The following is an 18,955-nucleotide window of genomic DNA, read 5'->3' on the forward strand; positions in this document are numbered from 1 at the left end:
CGCAGACTCAGATTCCCAGTCCCCACCCACCTTGGTGTGGTTCTACATTTGACGGGACTCCCAACTTGTTCGGGGTGAGCAGAGCGAAGTAGCAGGGATGGAAGGCTAGGGAGGGGGTGGAGGAGGGGAGCTGCGGCCTTAAAAGATCTTGGATTAATCCAGGGGCTCCTGAGCCCCCTGGCCACCAAGTCTGGGACAAAGGGGTGGGGCGCAGAGCCGCTCCGCCCACCAGCCCCGCCCTCGCCAGGCCCCGCCTCCTGCCCTCCCCGCGACGCATTGTGGGATCTGTCCGCCGGCCTGGCGGCGGAGGAAGAGGTGCGCCGTCATGGGCTTCCAGCCGGTGAGACCCTTGCTCTGTGCCCTGCACCAGGGGACTACGTCCCATCTGGTTCTGGACACTCCGCTCCGGACCAGAGGCTCTCGCCGCCGACCCCGCCCCGTAGGGCGCTGCACCTGCCCTGGATGCCGGGGTCCCGGTACCGCACAGTGGGGCTCGGGACCCTGCTCAGGTTACCCTTCTGGCCCTGACGGGCTCTCGCGCTGGAGCTCGGGGTCGCCATCCCTGGGGCGGCTGGTCGTGCGGGACAGTCACCACCCCCTCCCCGGGCTCTTCCCCAGCGTGATGGTCACGCTGCCTCCTCTACCCACAGAGCCCAGTCCTTCTGGCCTCCCTGGGGGTGGGGCTGCTGACTCTGCTCGGCCTGGCTCTGGGCTCCTACTTGATTCGGAGGTCACGCCGGCCAAAGGTCACTCTCCTGGACCCCAATGAGAAGTACCTGCTGCGACTGCTAGACAAGACGGTAAGTTGTGGAGGAAGGACCTGGGTAGAGGGGGGACCATCCACCCAAGGGACTTTGCAGCACCAGACTTGCCTGGTGAAACGTGTGTGTCATCCATCCTCCAGACTGTGAGCCACAACACCAAGAGGTTCCGTTTTGCCCTGCCCACCGCCCACCACATTCTGGGGCTGCCTGTGGGTAAGGAAAGTGTGCAGTGGGCTCCTTTCCCGGGTATCCTGACAGGGTGATTCCCCTCCCTACCCAGCTCTGGATCCATGAGGTACCACTGGCCCCGGGACCACTCCAGGGTGTGGCTTCTGTGCCCCCAGACATCCTTCACACTCACCGGTTCTTCCTCCTCCCTGCAGGATTTGCTTATACCTCCCCGCAAGCAAACACTAATTTTGTTCTCATTGGCGGACCCTCAGATCACCTGCCACTGCTAAGGTCCTGGTAGTAATTGATGAGTTTCTCCAATGCGGGGCTTATGAAGGATACAACTGGTGGCCCAAAGGGGTCCTCCCTGCCTGGTAGCTCACTGGAACCATGCTAGGAAGCAAGACATCCTTGTTCTCTCAAAATTCCTTGAGTATTTCGAAAGGTAACAGGAACGCCGTTTGTCCACAAGCAGCCCTTATGTAGCTTTCCACGTGGTCCCCAGGCAAACATGTCTACCTCTCTGCCCGGATCGATGGCAGCCTGGTCATCAGGCCATACACTCCTGTCACCAGTGATGAGGACCAAGGCTACGTGGATCTTGTCATCAAGGTAAGGGGGTAGGAAGGTGCCCCAGGAGCTCCTTATCCTTCTCTTTCTGGGATTGTAAACTTCCAAGAATTGTTTGATAGCAGGAGACACGTGTCCTTGGGGCATATGAAGAAAGAACTTGGAATGGGGATGATGGCACATGCGTAATTCCTGCCCCAGCTTCAGGAAGGACCATTCAGCAGGTGGCTCAGAAGTTAGTGACATTCCAAATGAAGTATGTTCTGTTCTACCAGGTCTACCTGAAGGGTGTGCACCCCAAATTTCCTGAGGGAGGGAAGATGTCTCAGTACCTGAATAGCCTGAAGATTGGGGATGTGGTGGAGTTTCGAGGGCCCAGCGGGTTGCTCACTTACACCGGGAAAGGTAATGGCCTCTCTCCTCCCTAAGCCTTCTTCAGTGCCCATAGTCATCTTGGCCCAGTGTGGCCATGCACATGCGTGTATGTGTGCACATGGAGAAGGCCCAGAGCTGCCCTTTCTTTAAACATAGCACTGATATGATAGAGAGGCATATTTCTCAGCTCCATTTGCCGCAGGGGTCAGTTCTCCACTAGAATTCACCAGCCATGACTGCTGTGGACATGCCTAAAGCAAACCCATGTCTCTGTTTCCCTCCCTCCGAGATTCGCTTCTCTGGCTGAGCGGTTCAAATAGCCAGAGATAGCTTTCTTTCATCCCTGCCCATGGGAACAGCTGCGTGCATTAGCAAGCCTCCAGAGCTGCTCTGTGCCACTTGGGAAAACAGATTCACACCTGGCTCCATGCCTGTTGCCCTCACCAGGGAGCGACCCTCTGCCAGAGGCAGCTAATGACTCACTGTGTAACCCTAAACTGACTGGTACTTAATAATATGGGACAGATAGTCCTGGCCCCATTGTCCCTCAAGTGTATTATTGTCAGGGCTGCTCAACTCAAACCTCCACCCAAGCTCTGGGATCCGATAGCATAGCAGCTGCCAAACTGGCCTGGGACACATTTTCAGTTCTGTATTTGTTTTCTTATTTCCTGGTGTTGACTTTTCTCTTCCACCCCTCTCTTCACTTGACTTTTCAGGGAATTTTAGCATTCAGCCCAACAAAAAATCTCCACCAGAACCCCAAGTGGCAAAGAAACTGGGGATGATTGCCGGCGGAACAGGTGTATATCACTTGAGGGGCCATCCTCTCCCACCATTGTTGATTGTTGCCATGAAAACACCCAAGTGACTCTCAGAAGGTTTGGTAATCATAGCCAAGCTGTTAATCAGTGGATTCCTGGCAATGCCTAGAACTCTCTAGTATCTGAAAAACAAACCATAATCAGGTAGAAAGAAAAAAAAAATTTTTTTTTAACTAATAGAATGAGAGAAATCAATCATGTGGGCTCTCCCAAGACCTCCAGTTGAATGAATCTAATAATCTTTAGGTGAGAATAGAGAAGCAGCTAGAAATAGGGGAGTCGAGAAGGAAGAAAATGAACAAATATTGGATGTTTCTGTATTAGACACGATGCTAGTCACTTTATATGCATGCATATCTATGAAGTAGGTATTAGTCTTCCCCTTTTACAGATGAAAACAGTGGAGGTTCAGAGAGGTCGAATGGTCTCCACAGGGTTAAATAGTAATGGCCAGAGACAGGATTAGTATCTAGCTCTGTCCAGTTCCAAAGTACATGCTCTCAACCCACAAGTCCAGTGTTCCTGAACCTTCATCATTGAATCACTAGGTACTCATCTGTGACATTTGAGTCCTAGCCTCCAGTAGACTTTTAGAGGAAGAGTCTGAGATTGGTTCCTTAGAAGGATTTCAACAGTATGATCTTATGTGAATAGTGAGCATGACCACAATTCACCTGCCAGATACAAAGTGGAGTGTGGGATCAAGGGCATCTCTGTCCCGGAATGTCAGTGCTGCAGGCCACACAGCAGGACAGAGGATTAGGGTACTAAAGGAAGGTGGAGCGGAGTGGTAAAGGTGTAGAATGAAGATGACAGGTTGATCAGCTAAGGCGCGAGGACAGGGGAGGGGCTGCGGCCATCCTATCTCATCGTGAGCTGTCTGTTTGCAGGAATCACCCCAATGCTACAGCTGATCCAGGCCATCCTGAAAGACCCTGAAGATCCAACCCAGTGCTCCCTGCTTTTTGCCAACCAGGTTGGTTTACTTTTGTCAGGCCTCGGTCTTCAAAGTTGTGGAGGCTGAGAGGTGTGGCCCCAGCAGGCACGGCAAGTCCAGTGCCCGTTGTGGCCTCTGCCCAAAGTCCCCCCCTGCAAGGGAGAGGACCTCTCCTGCCACAAGGAGGACGGAGCATTGAGCCAAATCCTTCCCTGGCCCCCTAAGGTAAAATGAAAAGAAAACATGTAAGGAACCTAGTTCTAAGTGTAGAAAGCTGCTCCTTGGATTTCCTTTGTTAAATATTCCATCTTTATTCCCTCATACTGTGTAAATAAGGGCTACTCCCCTCTCCTTCCCCTCATGCTATCTCTCTAAATGTCTTGCTTCTTTGCTAGAACTTTAGCTTTCTATTTCCATCCTGGTTGGAAAGTCATTATAGCAGAGAACTTCTTTTACGCGTGCCTGAGGAGGTTCCTAAAGACTTTGCTTCCGCTTTCAGACTGAAAAGGACATAATCTTGCGGGAGGACCTGGAGGAGCTGCAGGCCCGATATCCCAATCGCTTTAAACTTTGGTTCACTCTGGATCACCCCCCAGAAGGTACCTGCCCCATTTCTGGACATCCGCAAATCAGGGCCTTCTCCCCGGTGGAGGGGGGGGGTTTCTGATCTCAGTGAAACCAACCCTCCAGCACAGCCAAACTCAAAAGTGTGAGTGCACAGACTTAGTGCCTCTCCTGGGCCCCTTCCTTCGGGTTCCTGTTTTCATTGGGCGGGGAGGGATGGCTGTGAACCTGGAGCAGGCTGAGGATACCCACCCAGCTACTGTTAGAACTTGATCCCTTCTCAAGAGGCTTTACCCAGGACTCACCCCTCCCCACCTTATGGTACCCGACCCCTTGCCAGCATGAGTCTGGAGTGTCTGGTCTCTCCTCTCCTCTGTACTTCAGGTTGGGCCTACAGCAAGGGCTTTGTGACAGCCGACATGATCCGGGAGCACCTGCCCGCCCCAGGGGACGACGCACTACTGCTGCTCTGTGGACCACCCCCGATGGTGCAGCTGGCCTGCCATCCCAACCTGGACAAACTGGGCTACTCACAAAAGATGCGATTCACCTACTGAGCATCCTGCTCCATGGTCCTGTTTCCTGGTCCTGTTCCCTGCAATTGTCCTCAGTCAGTACTCAAACGCTATAAGCCCTAGATTCCTTTCCTGACAGTATCAGCCTTCGTGTCTTACTCTGGAGCCGAAATCTGGATGATACCTGCAGGAACAGCATCCTTGTAGCCATGGAAGAGGGCCAGGGCTGAGTAGTTCCTGGAAGGGGCCCCCCAGATCTCCATGTGATAGAAGGTCCAGGTCAGGCCCGTGGAGCACTTTCTTCCACGGGTCCGAAAGAAGGAAGCATGTACATTGGTCCCAACACTAGCTAGTTCCTTAATAGCATCACACTGGGTGTCTGTGATGAAAGGAACAACCTGTGTCATGGGTTTTACTTAATATTTGGTGCTTACCTCAAGCAGATTCTGCACGTGTGAGCGCAAGTTGAGCGGCCTTACAGATGTCTCGTAGAGATTGCCGGAAAGGAGAAAAGGATTTCTTTAGACCTCAGAGAAGGGAATCTGTCTCTCCGTGCCCCAGCCCCGGTTGGAAGGAGATGGCCATCCACAATCTAAGACAGCTGCTTGTGGCAGAAACCTCTGGCTGTGCAAATAAACGGGGCTCAGGCCCCTGTGTTATACCTAAGGGGTTGTTGTGTTTGTTTCTAAGGCTTTTCGCACCTGGGAATCCTGGGAGGAAGCATTTCCCAGCACAGAATTTCTCCCAGGCCTTCCAGAGAACCTTTGAGCTAGGGCCATGTGCTGAAATACGACCTGCCACCAAACTCAGGGATCACTTAACAGCTGCCTCAGCAGAGCCAGAAGCTCAACTTCTCCCCGGAGGCTTTTAAGGGTGGGGGAGAACACAAGTTGGAGGGGATGCTTTTTGAACCCAGGTATGATCACAGTGGTCCCTTGGTTTGGCCACTCTCCCTGCCTTCTCTTGGCCCTTCCTTCACCATGCTTCTACTTCAAGGTACCTGGCAAACCAACTAAAGTATTGTCTTTCTGTTTGGAAGAGAAACTTTCTCCTTTAAATAGTAACCTGATATCACCACCAGCCCCAGCCAGACTTGTTGGTGCCTAGAGAGAGTTGGCCTCCCCCAGGCCCATCTATCCTGACTGCCCTTCACCTCTGCTATGATAATTCACCCCCTTCTCCCAAGGTTGGACTAGGGCAGCTTCCTCAGATCTTCTTTGCTAGTCCCATTGGGACAGAACAGTGAATCAATCTTAGGAGGAAGGTCAACATTGCTTCCCTGCATGGAACTATGTGTTGCTTTCCCTGGGGCCCCAAAAGAAAGGCTTGTGGGGCCTGCAAAATTCACCCCTCCGTACAGCAGAGTCATCAATAAATACTGTTACTAGTATTCCATCAAACATTTCTTGATCAGCTAGTATGTGTATGCCACTGTGCTCTGTGAGACACACTTGGCCACCTCACCTCCAAAAAGAAAGATCTTGCATTGGATTGTTAGGCTCAAATAGTGAAGCAGCCCAACAAAGAGAATTTCCCACGCAAGAGCTCACTGTTCCTTGTCTTACATGGGTTTCTGCCTCATTCACTCAACATAACAAACATTTATTAAGGACCTGCCACCTGCCAAGCACTGCTAGTTCCCAAGGATACGATTCTGACCAATACTGGTCTTAAACCGCCCCCCCCAAAGAACTTGGTCTAGAGTAAGATAGACAAATAATAAACAATTACAACATAGTGTACAGTGTGATTAATTGTATAGTAGAGATAAAAGGTACAGATGGGAAGAGTTTGGAAAAGATTCAGAGTAGGAGAAAGAGAATAACATTTTTGAGTTAGCCATGTAATAGGTGCTGTGCTAAATACTCATCTGTATAATTTAATCCTTATGATAATCCTGTGAGTCTATGATTAAGATTTTACCAAAGGTCATACAGTTGGTCAGTGGCTGGCAGAGCCAGAATGTGAACCTAGCAGTCTCAGTCCAAAGCCAAACTCAGAACTGGGCCTTGTCAATTGCTTGGATCTTTCAGCGGAGAATGGGAGGAAGGGCAATCCTGAAGAAGAATCAGCATTTGCAAAAGCCTGGAGGAATAAAAGAGATGTCCGTATTTGGAGAACTAGGAGAAGTTCAGTGAGGCCCAAATGCCAGAGGGAAAGTAGAGCAAGATGAGTCCGGAGAGTAGGTGAGAACCAGCTGATAAAGGCCTTTGTAATGTCTCGGTAAAGAAACTTAAAACTCAATCCTGTGGACAGTGAAATTTCTGAGGGTTTTGTACAGTGGGCAATTCATAATAGCTACCTTTGATGAAGCATTCACCATTTTCCGGGCATCACACTAAGAGCCTGCATAAATTATCTCATTTAATCCTGACAAAGGTTCAGTGAAATAGCACGGTTTTTTTCAAGATTTTATTTTTTTAAAGTAATCTCTATACCCAACATGGGCTCGAACTCACAAACCAGAGATCAAGAGTCGAGTGCTCCACAACTGAGCCAGCCAGGCGCCCCTGAAATAACACTATTTTATTCCCATTTTTCAGATGAGATAATTCTCTTGACCAGTAACGTGCTCAAGATCATAGGCTGGCCAGGGTCGGAAACTTGGTTCTATGTGACTCCTGAGCCCATGCTTTTAACCAGCACCAAAAGAATTAATCCCATTGCCCCGAGGCGTCCATGTAAGATTATAACAAATTGCCTTCTCTCTCAGCATCTAGAATAGCACTAGCTCTGTACTATCCTTGGGAGAACTGAGAAAATTGTCAGTTCCTCGAAGTTTCTGTGTTCTGTGATTCAGCGGAGGGCTGCACCGCCCAAGTCTCCCTGACATGCACTCCAGGGCCACCATTCTGGCTGCAATGTGGGAGCAGGGAGCTGGAGCAGAGAGTTCTCTCAAGCAAGACTAGTTAGAAACAATCCCGCTGTTTCTGAAGAGAAATAACAGGAGTCAAAACTAAAGTCTAGCCCAGTGCCTTGCACATGGTAGGCACTTGAAGAAACATTCGTAGGGGGGCGCCTGGGTGACTCAAGTGGTTAATCGTCTGCCTTCAGCTGGGGTCACTGATCCCAGTGTCCTGGGATGGAACCTCGCTCCATAGGGCTCCTTGCTCCCAGGAGAAACCTGCTTCTCCCTCTGCCTCCCACTCCCCCTGATTGTGCTCTCTCTATCTCTATCTCTCCCTCTGTCAAATAAATAAATAAAACCTTAAAAAAAAAAAGAAAGAAACATTCGTGGAGGGGAGAAAGGGACCCTGAGACTGAAGAAGAAATTAAGTGTTTCGGAGATAAAACCACTGGCGTTGGTAACATATAAAGTGGAGAGAGTTTCCCAATTTAGAGGACAAGGTGCATGGTAGGGAATTCGGCATTCCTTCGCTGGGTTCGGTCTAATTCCTAGAAATTCCTTCTCCATCACGCGCACCAGTTAGTGACTTGGGGGTGTGGTCCTCCCCAAGTCTGGAGAGGCGGAGCTTACCATTGGAGCCGAGCCAGGGGGCGGGGCCTGCCGCGAGAAACCGGGCCTCGAGGGTGGTGCCTGCCGCGGAGGGGGCGGGACCGGGCCGGAGGGGGCGGGATCGGGCCAGAAGGGGCGGTACCCCGCGCTCGGGAGGCGTGGCCGAGGGGACCCGGCCTGTGATTGGGACTGCGGGAGGAATGCCTGGCAGTAGGGGGAGGGAGAGCCCGAGAGGAGGTGACGCGGCCGCGGAGGTGACGCCGTGTGGTCGCGCGCCCCTTCCGGCGCGGGGAGGGCGCTGAAGAACCGGGCCGCTCGGCCGCAGGCCGCCACCAGCGCCGCGGGATGTAGCGCGGGGGACCGCGGCCCCCAGCAGAGCCCGCCCGCCGGCCGTAAGTTCCCCCCGGGCTGCCGCGGCGAGCGGGTGGGCGGGGATCGGCCGCAGCGCTAGGACCCCCGGGAGCCTCGGCCCAGGCCTGAGGCGGGGACAGCCCGTGGGGCTGACCCGCCCAGACACCGCGAGGGTCTCAAGACCCCCAGCCGGAGCCGGCGGCGCCTCGGGGCTGCTCCGCGGCCGGGGTTGTAAACATTTCCGGCCCCTCCCACTGCGCGCCGCCTCCGAGGCGGCCTCCACAACAATTTAAGGGCGGGTGGGCTGCTCGCCCTCGGTTTTTACCCCCGGGCTGCCAACCGCTTTGGTGAGTGCTGAGTCTTCCCAGCCTCGCCGGGGAGTTGAGACGTCGGGATCCCGGCCCGGGGATCGTATCGGGACGGGCCAGGCCAGAGCTAAGCCGGGTCCCCAGGCCGCTGCGCGAGGCAAGTGGGGAGTGGGGGGTGCGGGCCTGGGTCGCAGAAGCGCCTCTCTCAGCCTTTGGTGACGGGGCAGCCCCAGGGGGTCCTCGACGACGAGTCTTTGGCAGATCAAACCGCGACAGTGTGCCCACCTCGACTGGGGGGAGAAAGGGAGATTAGTGGACAATTTACCTTTATTTAAGGTAACCCTAAAAGCTGGAACGTGAGCAAAATCGAAATTGTTTGGGAGGAATGTGGAATTTTATTCCCTTAGAAATCTCACATTGATGTATGCCATCTTATGTGAGAGATTTTTGATCTTCAAGTCTTTGGCTTTTAAGAAAATAAAACATATATGCTTTTCCTCAGTTTCTAGTGCTTCTCAGGCTACTGGGAAACTGACGAGGCGAATTTCAGTTTCCACAATTTCAGGTGTCAGGAGCAATAAGAGGCCTACATACTACTTTACTAGGTTAACCATACTGTTTCCCCCAAGTATTTAGAAGACAGGCTAGAAAACACAGCAGGGAATATATAGGCTGCTGATATTAATTAAGTTAACATCATAATATCTGGTTCTTTTCTGAAGTGAAGTCGTAGTGGGGTTGTTCACTGCCTTTCTCTCTTGATGGGGTTAGGTCACCTGTTACAGGGCAACGGCTGTTGCTGATATTTTATAGTATCTACAGTACCAGGGATTTAGACTGGGCGGTGCTAAATAGATTGCAATGTCAGGCTAGCAGTTTCCAGCTCGCAGCCACTAAATTTATTACAGAGTAACTTCTGTGTTTCCATACAGTGGTTGTTGGTACTTGGGGAATCAATCTGAAAAACTGTGGTGTGTTACCTGTGAGGGTCCATCTTCCGGTAGACCTCCACAAAACCATACCTAATTGCAGAATAGAATGTGAGAGCCTTCTGTTCTCAATGGCCAAGAAATTACATGATTCCCAAGGGATTTAAAAAAAATAAATGACCACTTTGCCTGCAAGTAGGAAAGAATCACTAAGCTCACCAGTGCTAATGGATGAAGGATACCACCTTAAGTAGGCTTTTAGGCTATCTTCAGTTTCTTAAAGTCTGGCCTCATTTTATCTTATGGAAAAGTGGATTATTCACTGCCCTGGGGACGGTGTTCTTTCAAGCGTGCCTTGGTCATACCAGGTACACTTCTGGAATGGCCACTACTTCCATTCTGTCTATCAAGATACTTCCTTAAGGTCTTCCACAAAACCTTTCCTGGTCATTCCAACTAAAATTGAGCTTTTCTTCTGAATTCCTCCAGCACTTAATGGCATTTAGCCTTGTAGTGATGTTAGTAGAAAAAGTTATTGCCTCCTCTAATTCTCCTTTGCTTTATCTGTGTAGGCACAATCAATAGGTATTGTCTGATGGATAATAGAATAGAATTTGTGTTTCTCTCTAGGCTAGTTAAGTTTGTTCTCTATTTCCCTAGGAAATTTCCGTTGACCCCTATAATATAAAGCCAAACTGAACTCTTTAGCACTCTTGCTGTAGGGGCGCCTGGGTGGCTCGGTTGGTTAAGCGGCTGCCTTTGGCTCAGGTCATGATCTCAGGGTCCTGGGATAGAGCCCCGGGGGGTGTCGGGCTGCCCGCTCAGCAGGGAGTCTGCTTCTCCCTCTGCCCGTCCCCCCTCCTCCCCGTTCATGCACTCTCTCTCAAATAAATAAATAAAATCTTAAAAAAGAAAAAAAAAAAACTCTTGCTGTATTATCCTGTCCTATCTACATGTGATTGCACTGGTGAACTAAACAGTCACGTTTAAACCCAGAAGCTTTATTAATTATGGTGTTGCTGTTGTTTTTTCTGGTACTGGTACTTATCAAAGTCATTACCATTTGTCCTTAACCTCCATTCGTCTCTAATATCGCCCACCAAACTTTGTTCCTCTCACTATGCTCAAAGTTAATTCCCCTTTCCTTCTCAGAAATGTTGGGGGCGTGATTAATGTTCATAAATTTTATAACTATCTTCTGTGGAAACAATCCTGGAAAGTGCCCTGTAGGCAAACCAGTTCCAACTGATTGGCTTTTAGGTATGCACCTAGATTGGGGCTTCCCATGTACGCAGTGTTAAGTGACTGCTCTCCTGTGTAAGTGTATTGACCATATATCTGAAAGCCAAATATTAAAAACAGGGACTGGCATGAACCTCCTTCATCAGCCTGTGTATTTTTTTTTTTTAATTTTTATTTATTTATTTATTTATTTATTTATTTATTTTGGTCATGGCATTTGGAAAGCTTATCAGTCTGTGGGATCAAAAAGTCTTCTGTTGGGATAGCTGGAGAAGAGCTACAAGGGAAGTTAGAGTGTGATTCTCCGCTTTAGACACTAAGTCAGTGACACCCAGCATCAAGTGAGAAAGCTTAGGCCTCACTGCTGCAGTTTGGTAATTTTCAAACGTAGGTCTTTGCCTTGACTCACTTTTCCCCAGCAGGGCTGTGAAACCGCGTGCCCGAACAGAGCATAGGTAGAGGAGAAGATGTCTGTGTTCTTTGACTTTACTGCCAACCTAACCGTGCTTTGGAATCATAGAGTCAGGCAGACATAGAGCCTACCCATGCCTACCCACAGAATCTCTAAGGGTCCAGAAACTCCAGATTAAAAATTCACAGAAGAAGCTTTATGCCTTTGACTCCAGGGAAGGAGTGTGCTTGGAAAACTTGGGAACTGGTTCTCAAAATAAATGTCTCCAGAAACTGTGAGGGAAGTAAACTCTCTGGCTAACTGGCGGGTGATTAACAATCAGTTCTTTCCCAAGTGTGGCACAGGATTATCTTATTTATAGGAGCACAAACACCTCCCTGCCTCCACAGCGTTATTCTCTAATATCATAGGTTTATCCAGTTGGAAAGCTTAGTGGTAAAGATTTTTATTAGCTTGAATTGAAGAAATCCCATCAAAAATGCACTCAGTGGAGTTTGGCCCAGTTCTGATTTGTCATATTGGGTGTGGTGAGTTTGAGGGGAAATGTGTTTCCTCTTTAATACTAAGGATATAGAAAGCGGGCGGAAAGTTGAAGTATATTTGGCTCTTCTGAGTGCTCCCAGAATCGGTCTTAATACCATAGGGGTTTATGCTGGTTTTATATAATAAAGACAAAAACACTTGCTTGTAATAATTCCCAGTTGTTTGTGAATGGTCACCCTATAAGAAGTTATATTTCCAGATCCTAGTATTATTTGCTCTTCTCTCTTGCCAGACCTCCGATCCCTATCTCTCCCTTTCCTGTCTCTGTGTTGCTACAGTTTAGAAGACCAAACTGGACAATGGACTTTGCTCACTATGATGACATGATCTCCATTGACCTCCATTGTATGTACTTGACATGATGCATGATGCCATATCTTGTATGATGAGTTGTAGCTGATGGCTGGTTTGTGAGTTAACTGGGATGTCTGTTAGGTTTAGTGACTCTGGGCCTAGAAGACAATGCTGAGGGGAGGTGTAGGAGCTAGTGATAAGAGGAGCTGGAGGGCATCAGAAGAATTAACAGAGTGATTTGGACTGAAAGGGGAAAGACATGTTGGCCAAGAGACAGAGATCATCCTAGAAGAGCACTAGACTTGAGGGCATAAAAACTTTGCAGTTCAAATGAGGAAATTAGGAAGAATACCAAGCTGGACTCTGCATTTGATCTCTGACCCTAACTGTCCAACTTAAAGTTTATCTATATTATTCTCATTGCCTCTAGTAAAATAGTTACACAGCATTCGAAATAACTGAATTTAGTATGTGGCCATTCTCGGTTATTGTTCTCTCCCTCCGCTGCCCTCCTGAAACGTGAAATTACATCACTGACTTTGTACATATCACAAGTGACCTCATGCCATCTGATGATAGGCTCCTTTGAAGACGCTTGTTCAGCTGTGTGTTTTGCACAGTACCTTAGAATGCCTTTGGGTGCTAGTGCTAAATATATTTGTTAAATATTCTGTGAATATATTGGCTTACTCTGGGGAAAAGGAGAAAGCCCCACAGGCACAAGAAAAAGTGCATAAACCCTTGGCTAGTGACAAGAAGCTAATAAGTCATATGCTTGCGGACTAGAATGCTGCTCCCTTCATTCATTCATTTTGAATATGGGTTCTGACCAAAATCAAGGGTACATATCACAGAACCTGAGTTTTGGGGGGTTTTGTTGTTGTTGTTGTTGTTGTTTTTGCCCCGGCAGCAGTGTTCTGAGCTAAGTGTATGCACCCTATTCAGACTTGTCCAAAGTGCCCAAAGCTTTTTATTTTTCTTTTCTTTAGTATAGAGTATTTCTTAGTAAAGCTGTTTATTCAGGAGTACTTCACTCTAAGGAAATAATGTTTTGTGGTCAACCCATTGAAAAAGATTTCCCAGTGTTTCTTAAGGGGATTGTCTATTTCCTGAGGTTTTCAGGGGCCTCCAGTTTCCTGTTCTCCTTAGGCTCAATTGTTGGCTTTGGCTGTGGGCTGGCACCTGTCTTGTCAGAATCTTGCACATTTGAAGGAAGAAGAACTATCTATATGTTGACACCATATAAAGATCTGCTGTGCAGTGAGTTACTGTTTGCTCTCGAACTAGATTTGCCTATTGCTTTCAGCTGTGCTGGTGAGTTGAACATAGCATGACTTTTGAAATTTAAGGACTGCCCTCATCCGACTACTTATATCCAATTATAATCCCTGAGAAGGAACTGTAATTAGGCTTGGATAAAAAGAGAACTGGTATAAGAAATCAAACATGTTTGTGTAGTGAACAGCGGTGGGAGATAGAGTGTCTCTCTCATGAGCAGTCATGGTTACTGCGTATTATTAAAGGTTTGGGTTCCCTAAGCTTAAATTTCCTCTCTGGTAATGCAGCCCACTCCCTGTGCAGGTGCTGCTTGACCCTCTTTGCATTGCCCTGTGGTCATTGGGTTCACAGAGCCAGTGCATAAAAATGCTAGTATTCTGGTCATTACTGTTGCTATGAGTAATAAACTCCTTTGTTGGGGCGGGGGGCTAGTAATATACAAGATGGTGAGCATCTTTGGACACTTTTCTCTCTTTTCAATGTCATTTTCATCTCCCTGAGGCTTGATTGGAAGACCAGTGCCTGAAGTCCAACTCAGGAAAACCTCAAGTATTAGAAGTTTTTCCTAGAAAACTGAATTCTAGGTTTCTCAGGTTTTCCTTAAGGATTTGTGTACCTGTCTCTAGTTTCTGAAAAACTAATTTGAGTGGGGCTTAGATTATGAACTATGGTGGTTGGGACAAGCTCTTACTGAGCTGGTTGTTTGGTATGTGTTTGGCAAAGGGCAAGGCTGGGGCTGCCTCCTTGTCTTCAACTTCCTGCTCCCAGGTAAGTTATTGCTTGCTTTAAGGAGAGATTATGATGAAAGCTTTTACCCAAGTGTCGAACCCAGGCTATAATCCTACAGTAGAATTAGTAGACATTGCAGAGAAATTAACCATCTAGCTCACAACCAAGTTCCTTCTGCATATGAGGCACACTTGTCAGATCATTTGTAGAAAAAGCCCATCCGAGTTCAGTTGGCATTTAATTTATTTAAAGATTGGGTGGTCTTGAAATATAGTTGACCCTTGAACAACACGGAGGTTAGGGGCACTGACTCCCGCACAGTTGAAAATCCACGTGTAACTTCGGACTAACCAGAAGTTAAATACTAATAGCCTACTGTTGACCAGAAGTCTTACCAATAACATAAACAGTTGATTAGCACATTATTTTGTATGTTACATGCATTACATACTATATTCTTACAATAAAGTAAACTAGAAAAAAGAAACTTATTAAGAAAATCATAAGGAAGAGAAAATATATTTACAGTACTGTACATATATGTCTTGCAGAAAATCTGCATATAGGTGAACCCTTGCAGTGCAAACCTGTCTTGTTGAAGGGTCAACTGTAATTACAGCCAGGGGTTGGCCTTCTATTTTTGCTCCCCATTCTCAGAGCCAAGCCTTTCTGGGGCAGAATAGCTTTGAGAATGGTAGGCTAGACTCTTCTCACTAATTGGGCTCCACATCTGTGGGAGGGGGTTGAGGGTGAGTAGCTGGTTTTCTGTGGTGACAGTTTGGTATGATTACCACAGATCCTTTGAAGACAAGCAACCAGATGTTATATTTTCAACCTTATCTGTAAGATTAGTGAAGTTCTGAGTCAAGACTAACATTAAAGAGGGAGAACAAGGAATAGATTTTAATTTAGCAATTACCTAGCCTTTAGAATTGGAGGTAGGGTGTGAGTTGATTAGCTGTGTCTTATTCAGTGTTGACTCATGGAAATGAAACTGTAAGAGGAATCACTTGTCAATACCCTTCATGTTTGTGTTTGCTTTTAGTGTTTACCATCACAGGGAGATCTCTGCCCCCTGGGGCTGAGAGACCCCAACCTTTCCCCAAGCTGAAGCTGCAGGGTATTGAGGTACCAGCCAGATGTCTTCTCACAAAGGATCTGTGGTGGCACAGGGCAATGGGGCTCCTGCCAGTAACAGGGAAACGGACACAGTGGAGCTGGCTGAACTGGGACCCCTGCTAGAAGAGAAGGGCAAACGGGTAACTGCCAACCCAACCAAAGTAAGTTGTCTTCCCAGGAGTCACTGCCTTAATCAGAACCTCTCATTAGGCCTGTGTCAGTGTCCATTTTTTTAAGATCTCACCTCTCCCCAAAGGAGGGACCATAGCACCCTGGGAATATCTCCATCCAGTCCTTATCATACTGTATTATATGTATCTTTTTTTATTTGTATCCTTTTTCCACTGTAAGCTTTTGCAAGTTCACTCATCTTTATAACCCTAGGACTTAACACAAGGCCTGAAGTCCAGTAAGTAATTAGTAAATGCCTGTGAATGAAGGAAGCATCAGTTAGGATTAGGTTTGGCTCCATATAACAAACAAAAATCCCTATAGTTTTGACAAGACAGAAGACAGTGTGTCTCATGTAGAAGAATTCTAGAAGTAACCCATCCCAGGCTGATAACAGGGCTCCACGACTGTCAGGCCTCTGTCTTGATCCTCCATCACACCCCCTTACCAGCCACCAGAAAATGAGGAAGGGGAAAGAGGAGAAGGGCCCACCCTTTCTGGAAGTATCTCGCAACACTTCCATTTACATCCCATAGGCCAGAATTTAGTTACATAGTTATATTCGGCTGCAGTGGAATGTAGGCAGTGTCATCTCTTCATTGGGCCTGAGTAAAATTACAGTAACATTCCCACCCTGAATAAAACCAAGGGCTTTGTTACTGAGGAAGAGAGAGAGAGAATGGACATGGGGGTAGGCAAGCAGGAATCTGTACCACACAATTTAAGAGGAACCATTCGTTTCCCAGGGACCATCAACAGGAGAGCGAAAGAGGAGCTGAACCTCCCAGCTCTCCATCTCCATGGTTTGGAGCCTTGGGACTGAGAGAAAAGTCTCTCTCCTTGATAGGGAAGTGCTCTCCCATGTGCACACTTTGTGTCAAAGCTCCTTGGGGGTCAGGACTCTGTCCTGTCCTGTAGAAAGCTGCTGCTTTCTACAGAACCAGTTTGGAAGCCCTGAGACTCTTGGGAGCTGCAAGGAATACAAAGTTTCAGCCATGATATAATCCCCAGAGTCAGTGAACAGGGAACCATGAACAGATTTAAATTGTTAAGGGAATCTCTGAGACTCTGTCTCTTCCATTGTTTTGAGGATTTAGTGGTCTAGAACAGAGAGAGATTTGGGAAACTGGGGACAGTTGAGAACCACTGTCCGATAGGTAAGGAGAGGCCATCCAAACTTAAAGAACATTTAGAACTGGTGTGGCAGTCCCGTATCCCTTTTGCGTCAGCCCCCACCAGTCTGCCTCCTGTGGGCTGAATTGAGCTTTCACTCCAGCATTTGCAAAGTATTAATCAAGCTTGAGCTACAGTGTTACAAACTCATTAACTATCATGCCTTTGGAGAAAAAGCCACAAGGTCCTATGGGTAGGAGAGAGGCCAGGCAGGAAGTGTTGAGTTCAGGTTTCTTTGGATCTTTCTGATCTGGACTAGCACAGAGTATGAGATGGCTCTTAGGATTGGTTTTTGTGTATTTTTTGTCCCTGTAGGCTGAAGAAGAGCAAGCATGCCCAGTGCCCCAGGAAGAGGAGGAGGAGGTGCGGGTACTGACACTTCCCCTGCAGGCCCACCATGCCATGGAAAAGATGGAGGAGTTTGTGTACAAGGTACAGCCCAGTAGCTTCTGTCCTGGGTGAAGGGCAGCAAATACGCATTGGATTGAAGAACTTTTACTCCTGCCTGTGGGTTTGTTTTTGCTCAAGATGAAGTAAATAAAGGGGAAGGCTAGCTACATTTTTACTACCTACCGTGTTAGGCAGTGCTCACAATATATTCTAAAACAGAAGTTCTTAGCTTTTTTTGCTATGGATCCCTTTGGCAGTCGTTAGAATTTTTTAATTTTTAAAGTTCCAAAATTTTAATGTGGGCTCCTTTTATGAACACACTGGATATGCGTTAATGACAAGTGGTAATGTATTTTATTAAAATTTATCATTTTTTTTTTTAAAGATTTTATTTATTTATCTGAGACAGAGAGAATGAGAGACAGAGAGCATGAGAGGGAGGAGGGTCAGAGGGAGAAGCAGACTCCCTGCCGAGCAGGGAGCCCGATGCGGGACTCGATCCAGGGACCCTGGGATCATGACCTGAGCCGAAGGCAGTCGCTTAACCAACTGAGCCACCCAGGCGCCCTAAAATTTATCATTTCTAAGCGGTGAAGCGTAACAATATTTTGATATCTGCAAAACTAGTGTATGAAAATATCTTGGATTTCTATGGGTGACAGTCGCACGTTCCAGCACTACTGTGCTTTGGTGCCCACATTTATAATTGAGGGGAGTGTTAGATTCCAGGTAGAGGTGAGCAAAAATGAAAGATCATTTTTTTCCCATCCAGATTTTCATCCCTCCCTGGATTCTATCCATTGTCCGTGTGTCCTGGGTTAAGAACCCCTGCTCTAAAAAGACATAGTCCCAACCTAGGAAGGACTTGGAATCTACCGGGGGGAAAGGACTGAGCAGGGGTCAACCAGAATCTCCTGGATTAGAGGGGCAAAGGAACGATAAAATGTATGTTTTCAAAACCATTATATATAGTTTCTGTTTCTTTGTTTTCATTCACTATTTTTACTTAATTGTGAAATTTCAAGTAGCTTAAAGAAGGTCCTGCCATATTTTTTTCAAGATTGAGATACCTTTATCTAAAGCATATCCAGATAAACTAACATGACGCAAGAACAAAGGCATTAGCAAAAATTGGTCAAGATATACAGTACTGCGATGGCCTCGTTCATACTGTGCCTTGGACATCTGTAGGTCCAGGCTGGTTCCCTATTACCTACCACCGAAGCCTGGTTGACATTCTCCTAGACTGGCTGTCCTTCAATCCTTGTCCTTGGGGAAACTAGCATTCTTTAGGGCCCTTCTTACAGTGTATATATTCCAGGTCTGGGAGGGACGCTGGAGGGTCATCCCATATGACGTACTCCCTGACTGGCTGAAGGACAATGACTACTTGCTACATGGCCATAGACCACCTATGCCCTCCTTCCGGGCTTGCTTCAAGAGCATTTTCCGCATCCATACAGAAACTGGCAACATCTGGACCCATCTGCTTGGTGAGTGATTTGGGTGGGGAAGAAATCCAATGTTTTTGTCTCCTTAAAGGCCAAGGGAGGGATTATATAGCCTTTGTCCATGGGAAGGAAAAGAACAAAGTTGTTCTGACTGATTGATTGATCCTTGATCACTGATCTTTGAGACTAGAGGAGGAAGACCTAGAACCAGGAGAAGAATAGCCAAACTGTGGAAAGAGCCAAGATGTCCATTGACAGATGAATGGATAAAGAAGATGTGGTATACACACACACACACACACACACACACAATGGAATATTATGCAGCCATCAAAAGGAATGAGATCTTGCCATTTGCAACGATGTGGATGGAACTGGAGGGTATTAT

At 47.5% G+C, this 18,955-nt stretch overlaps 2 protein-coding genes across 5 annotated transcripts in view; both read left to right on the forward strand.

The window, feature by feature from the left end:
- Positions 1–260: 260 nt before the first annotated feature.
- Positions 261–5,386, forward strand: LOC118014185 (NADH-cytochrome b5 reductase 1). The gene is made up of 9 exons (XM_035010293.1): positions 261–340; positions 651–800; positions 905–977; positions 1,441–1,547; positions 1,781–1,910; positions 2,600–2,683; positions 3,595–3,680; positions 4,141–4,240; positions 4,590–5,386. The coding sequence occupies exons 1-9, from the start codon at positions 326–328 to the stop codon at positions 4,760–4,762; spliced, it is 918 nt and encodes a 305-aa protein (XP_034866184.1). The 5' UTR covers positions 261–325; the 3' UTR covers positions 4,763–5,386.
- Positions 5,387–8,428: 3,042 nt separating this feature from the next.
- ADIPOR1 (adiponectin receptor 1) overlaps positions 8,429–18,955 on the forward strand; it is a 16,134-nt gene continuing 5,607 nt past the window's right edge. The window contains exons 1-6 of one of the 4 annotated variants that reach the window (XM_035010295.1): positions 8,429–8,569; positions 12,241–12,307; positions 13,406–13,570; positions 15,309–15,543; positions 17,042–17,158; positions 18,438–18,609. In XM_035010295.1, coding sequence (XP_034866186.1) covers positions 15,403–15,543; positions 17,042–17,158; positions 18,438–18,609 — 430 coding nt within the window. In that variant the 5' untranslated portion in view covers positions 8,429–8,569; positions 12,241–12,307; positions 13,406–13,570; positions 15,309–15,402. Of the gene's footprint in view, positions 8,570–12,240; positions 12,308–13,292; positions 13,571–15,308; positions 15,544–17,041; positions 17,159–18,437; positions 18,610–18,955 lie in introns of those variants that run through there. The other 3 variants (XM_035010294.1, XM_035010297.1, XM_035010296.1) reach the window with 3 other exon arrangements.

Source organism: Mirounga leonina, unplaced genomic scaffold (genome assembly GCF_011800145.1).
Source record: "Mirounga leonina isolate KUSES-001 unplaced genomic scaffold, KU_Mleo_1.0 Mir_154, whole genome shotgun sequence".
Lineage (NCBI taxonomy): Eukaryota > Metazoa > Chordata > Mammalia > Carnivora > Phocidae > Mirounga > Mirounga leonina.

Bases quoted from the DNA above. Each gene is read 5' to 3' on its own strand.
- LOC118014185 (XM_035010293.1), top strand. The intron at 1,548-1,780 runs GTAAGGGGGTAG...CTGTTCTACCAG, and splicing joins ACGTGGATCTTGTCATCAAG to GTCTACCTGAAGGGTGTGCA. The intron at 3,681-4,140 runs GTTGGTTTACTT...TTCCGCTTTCAG, and splicing joins CCCTGCTTTTTGCCAACCAG to ACTGAAAAGGACATAATCTT.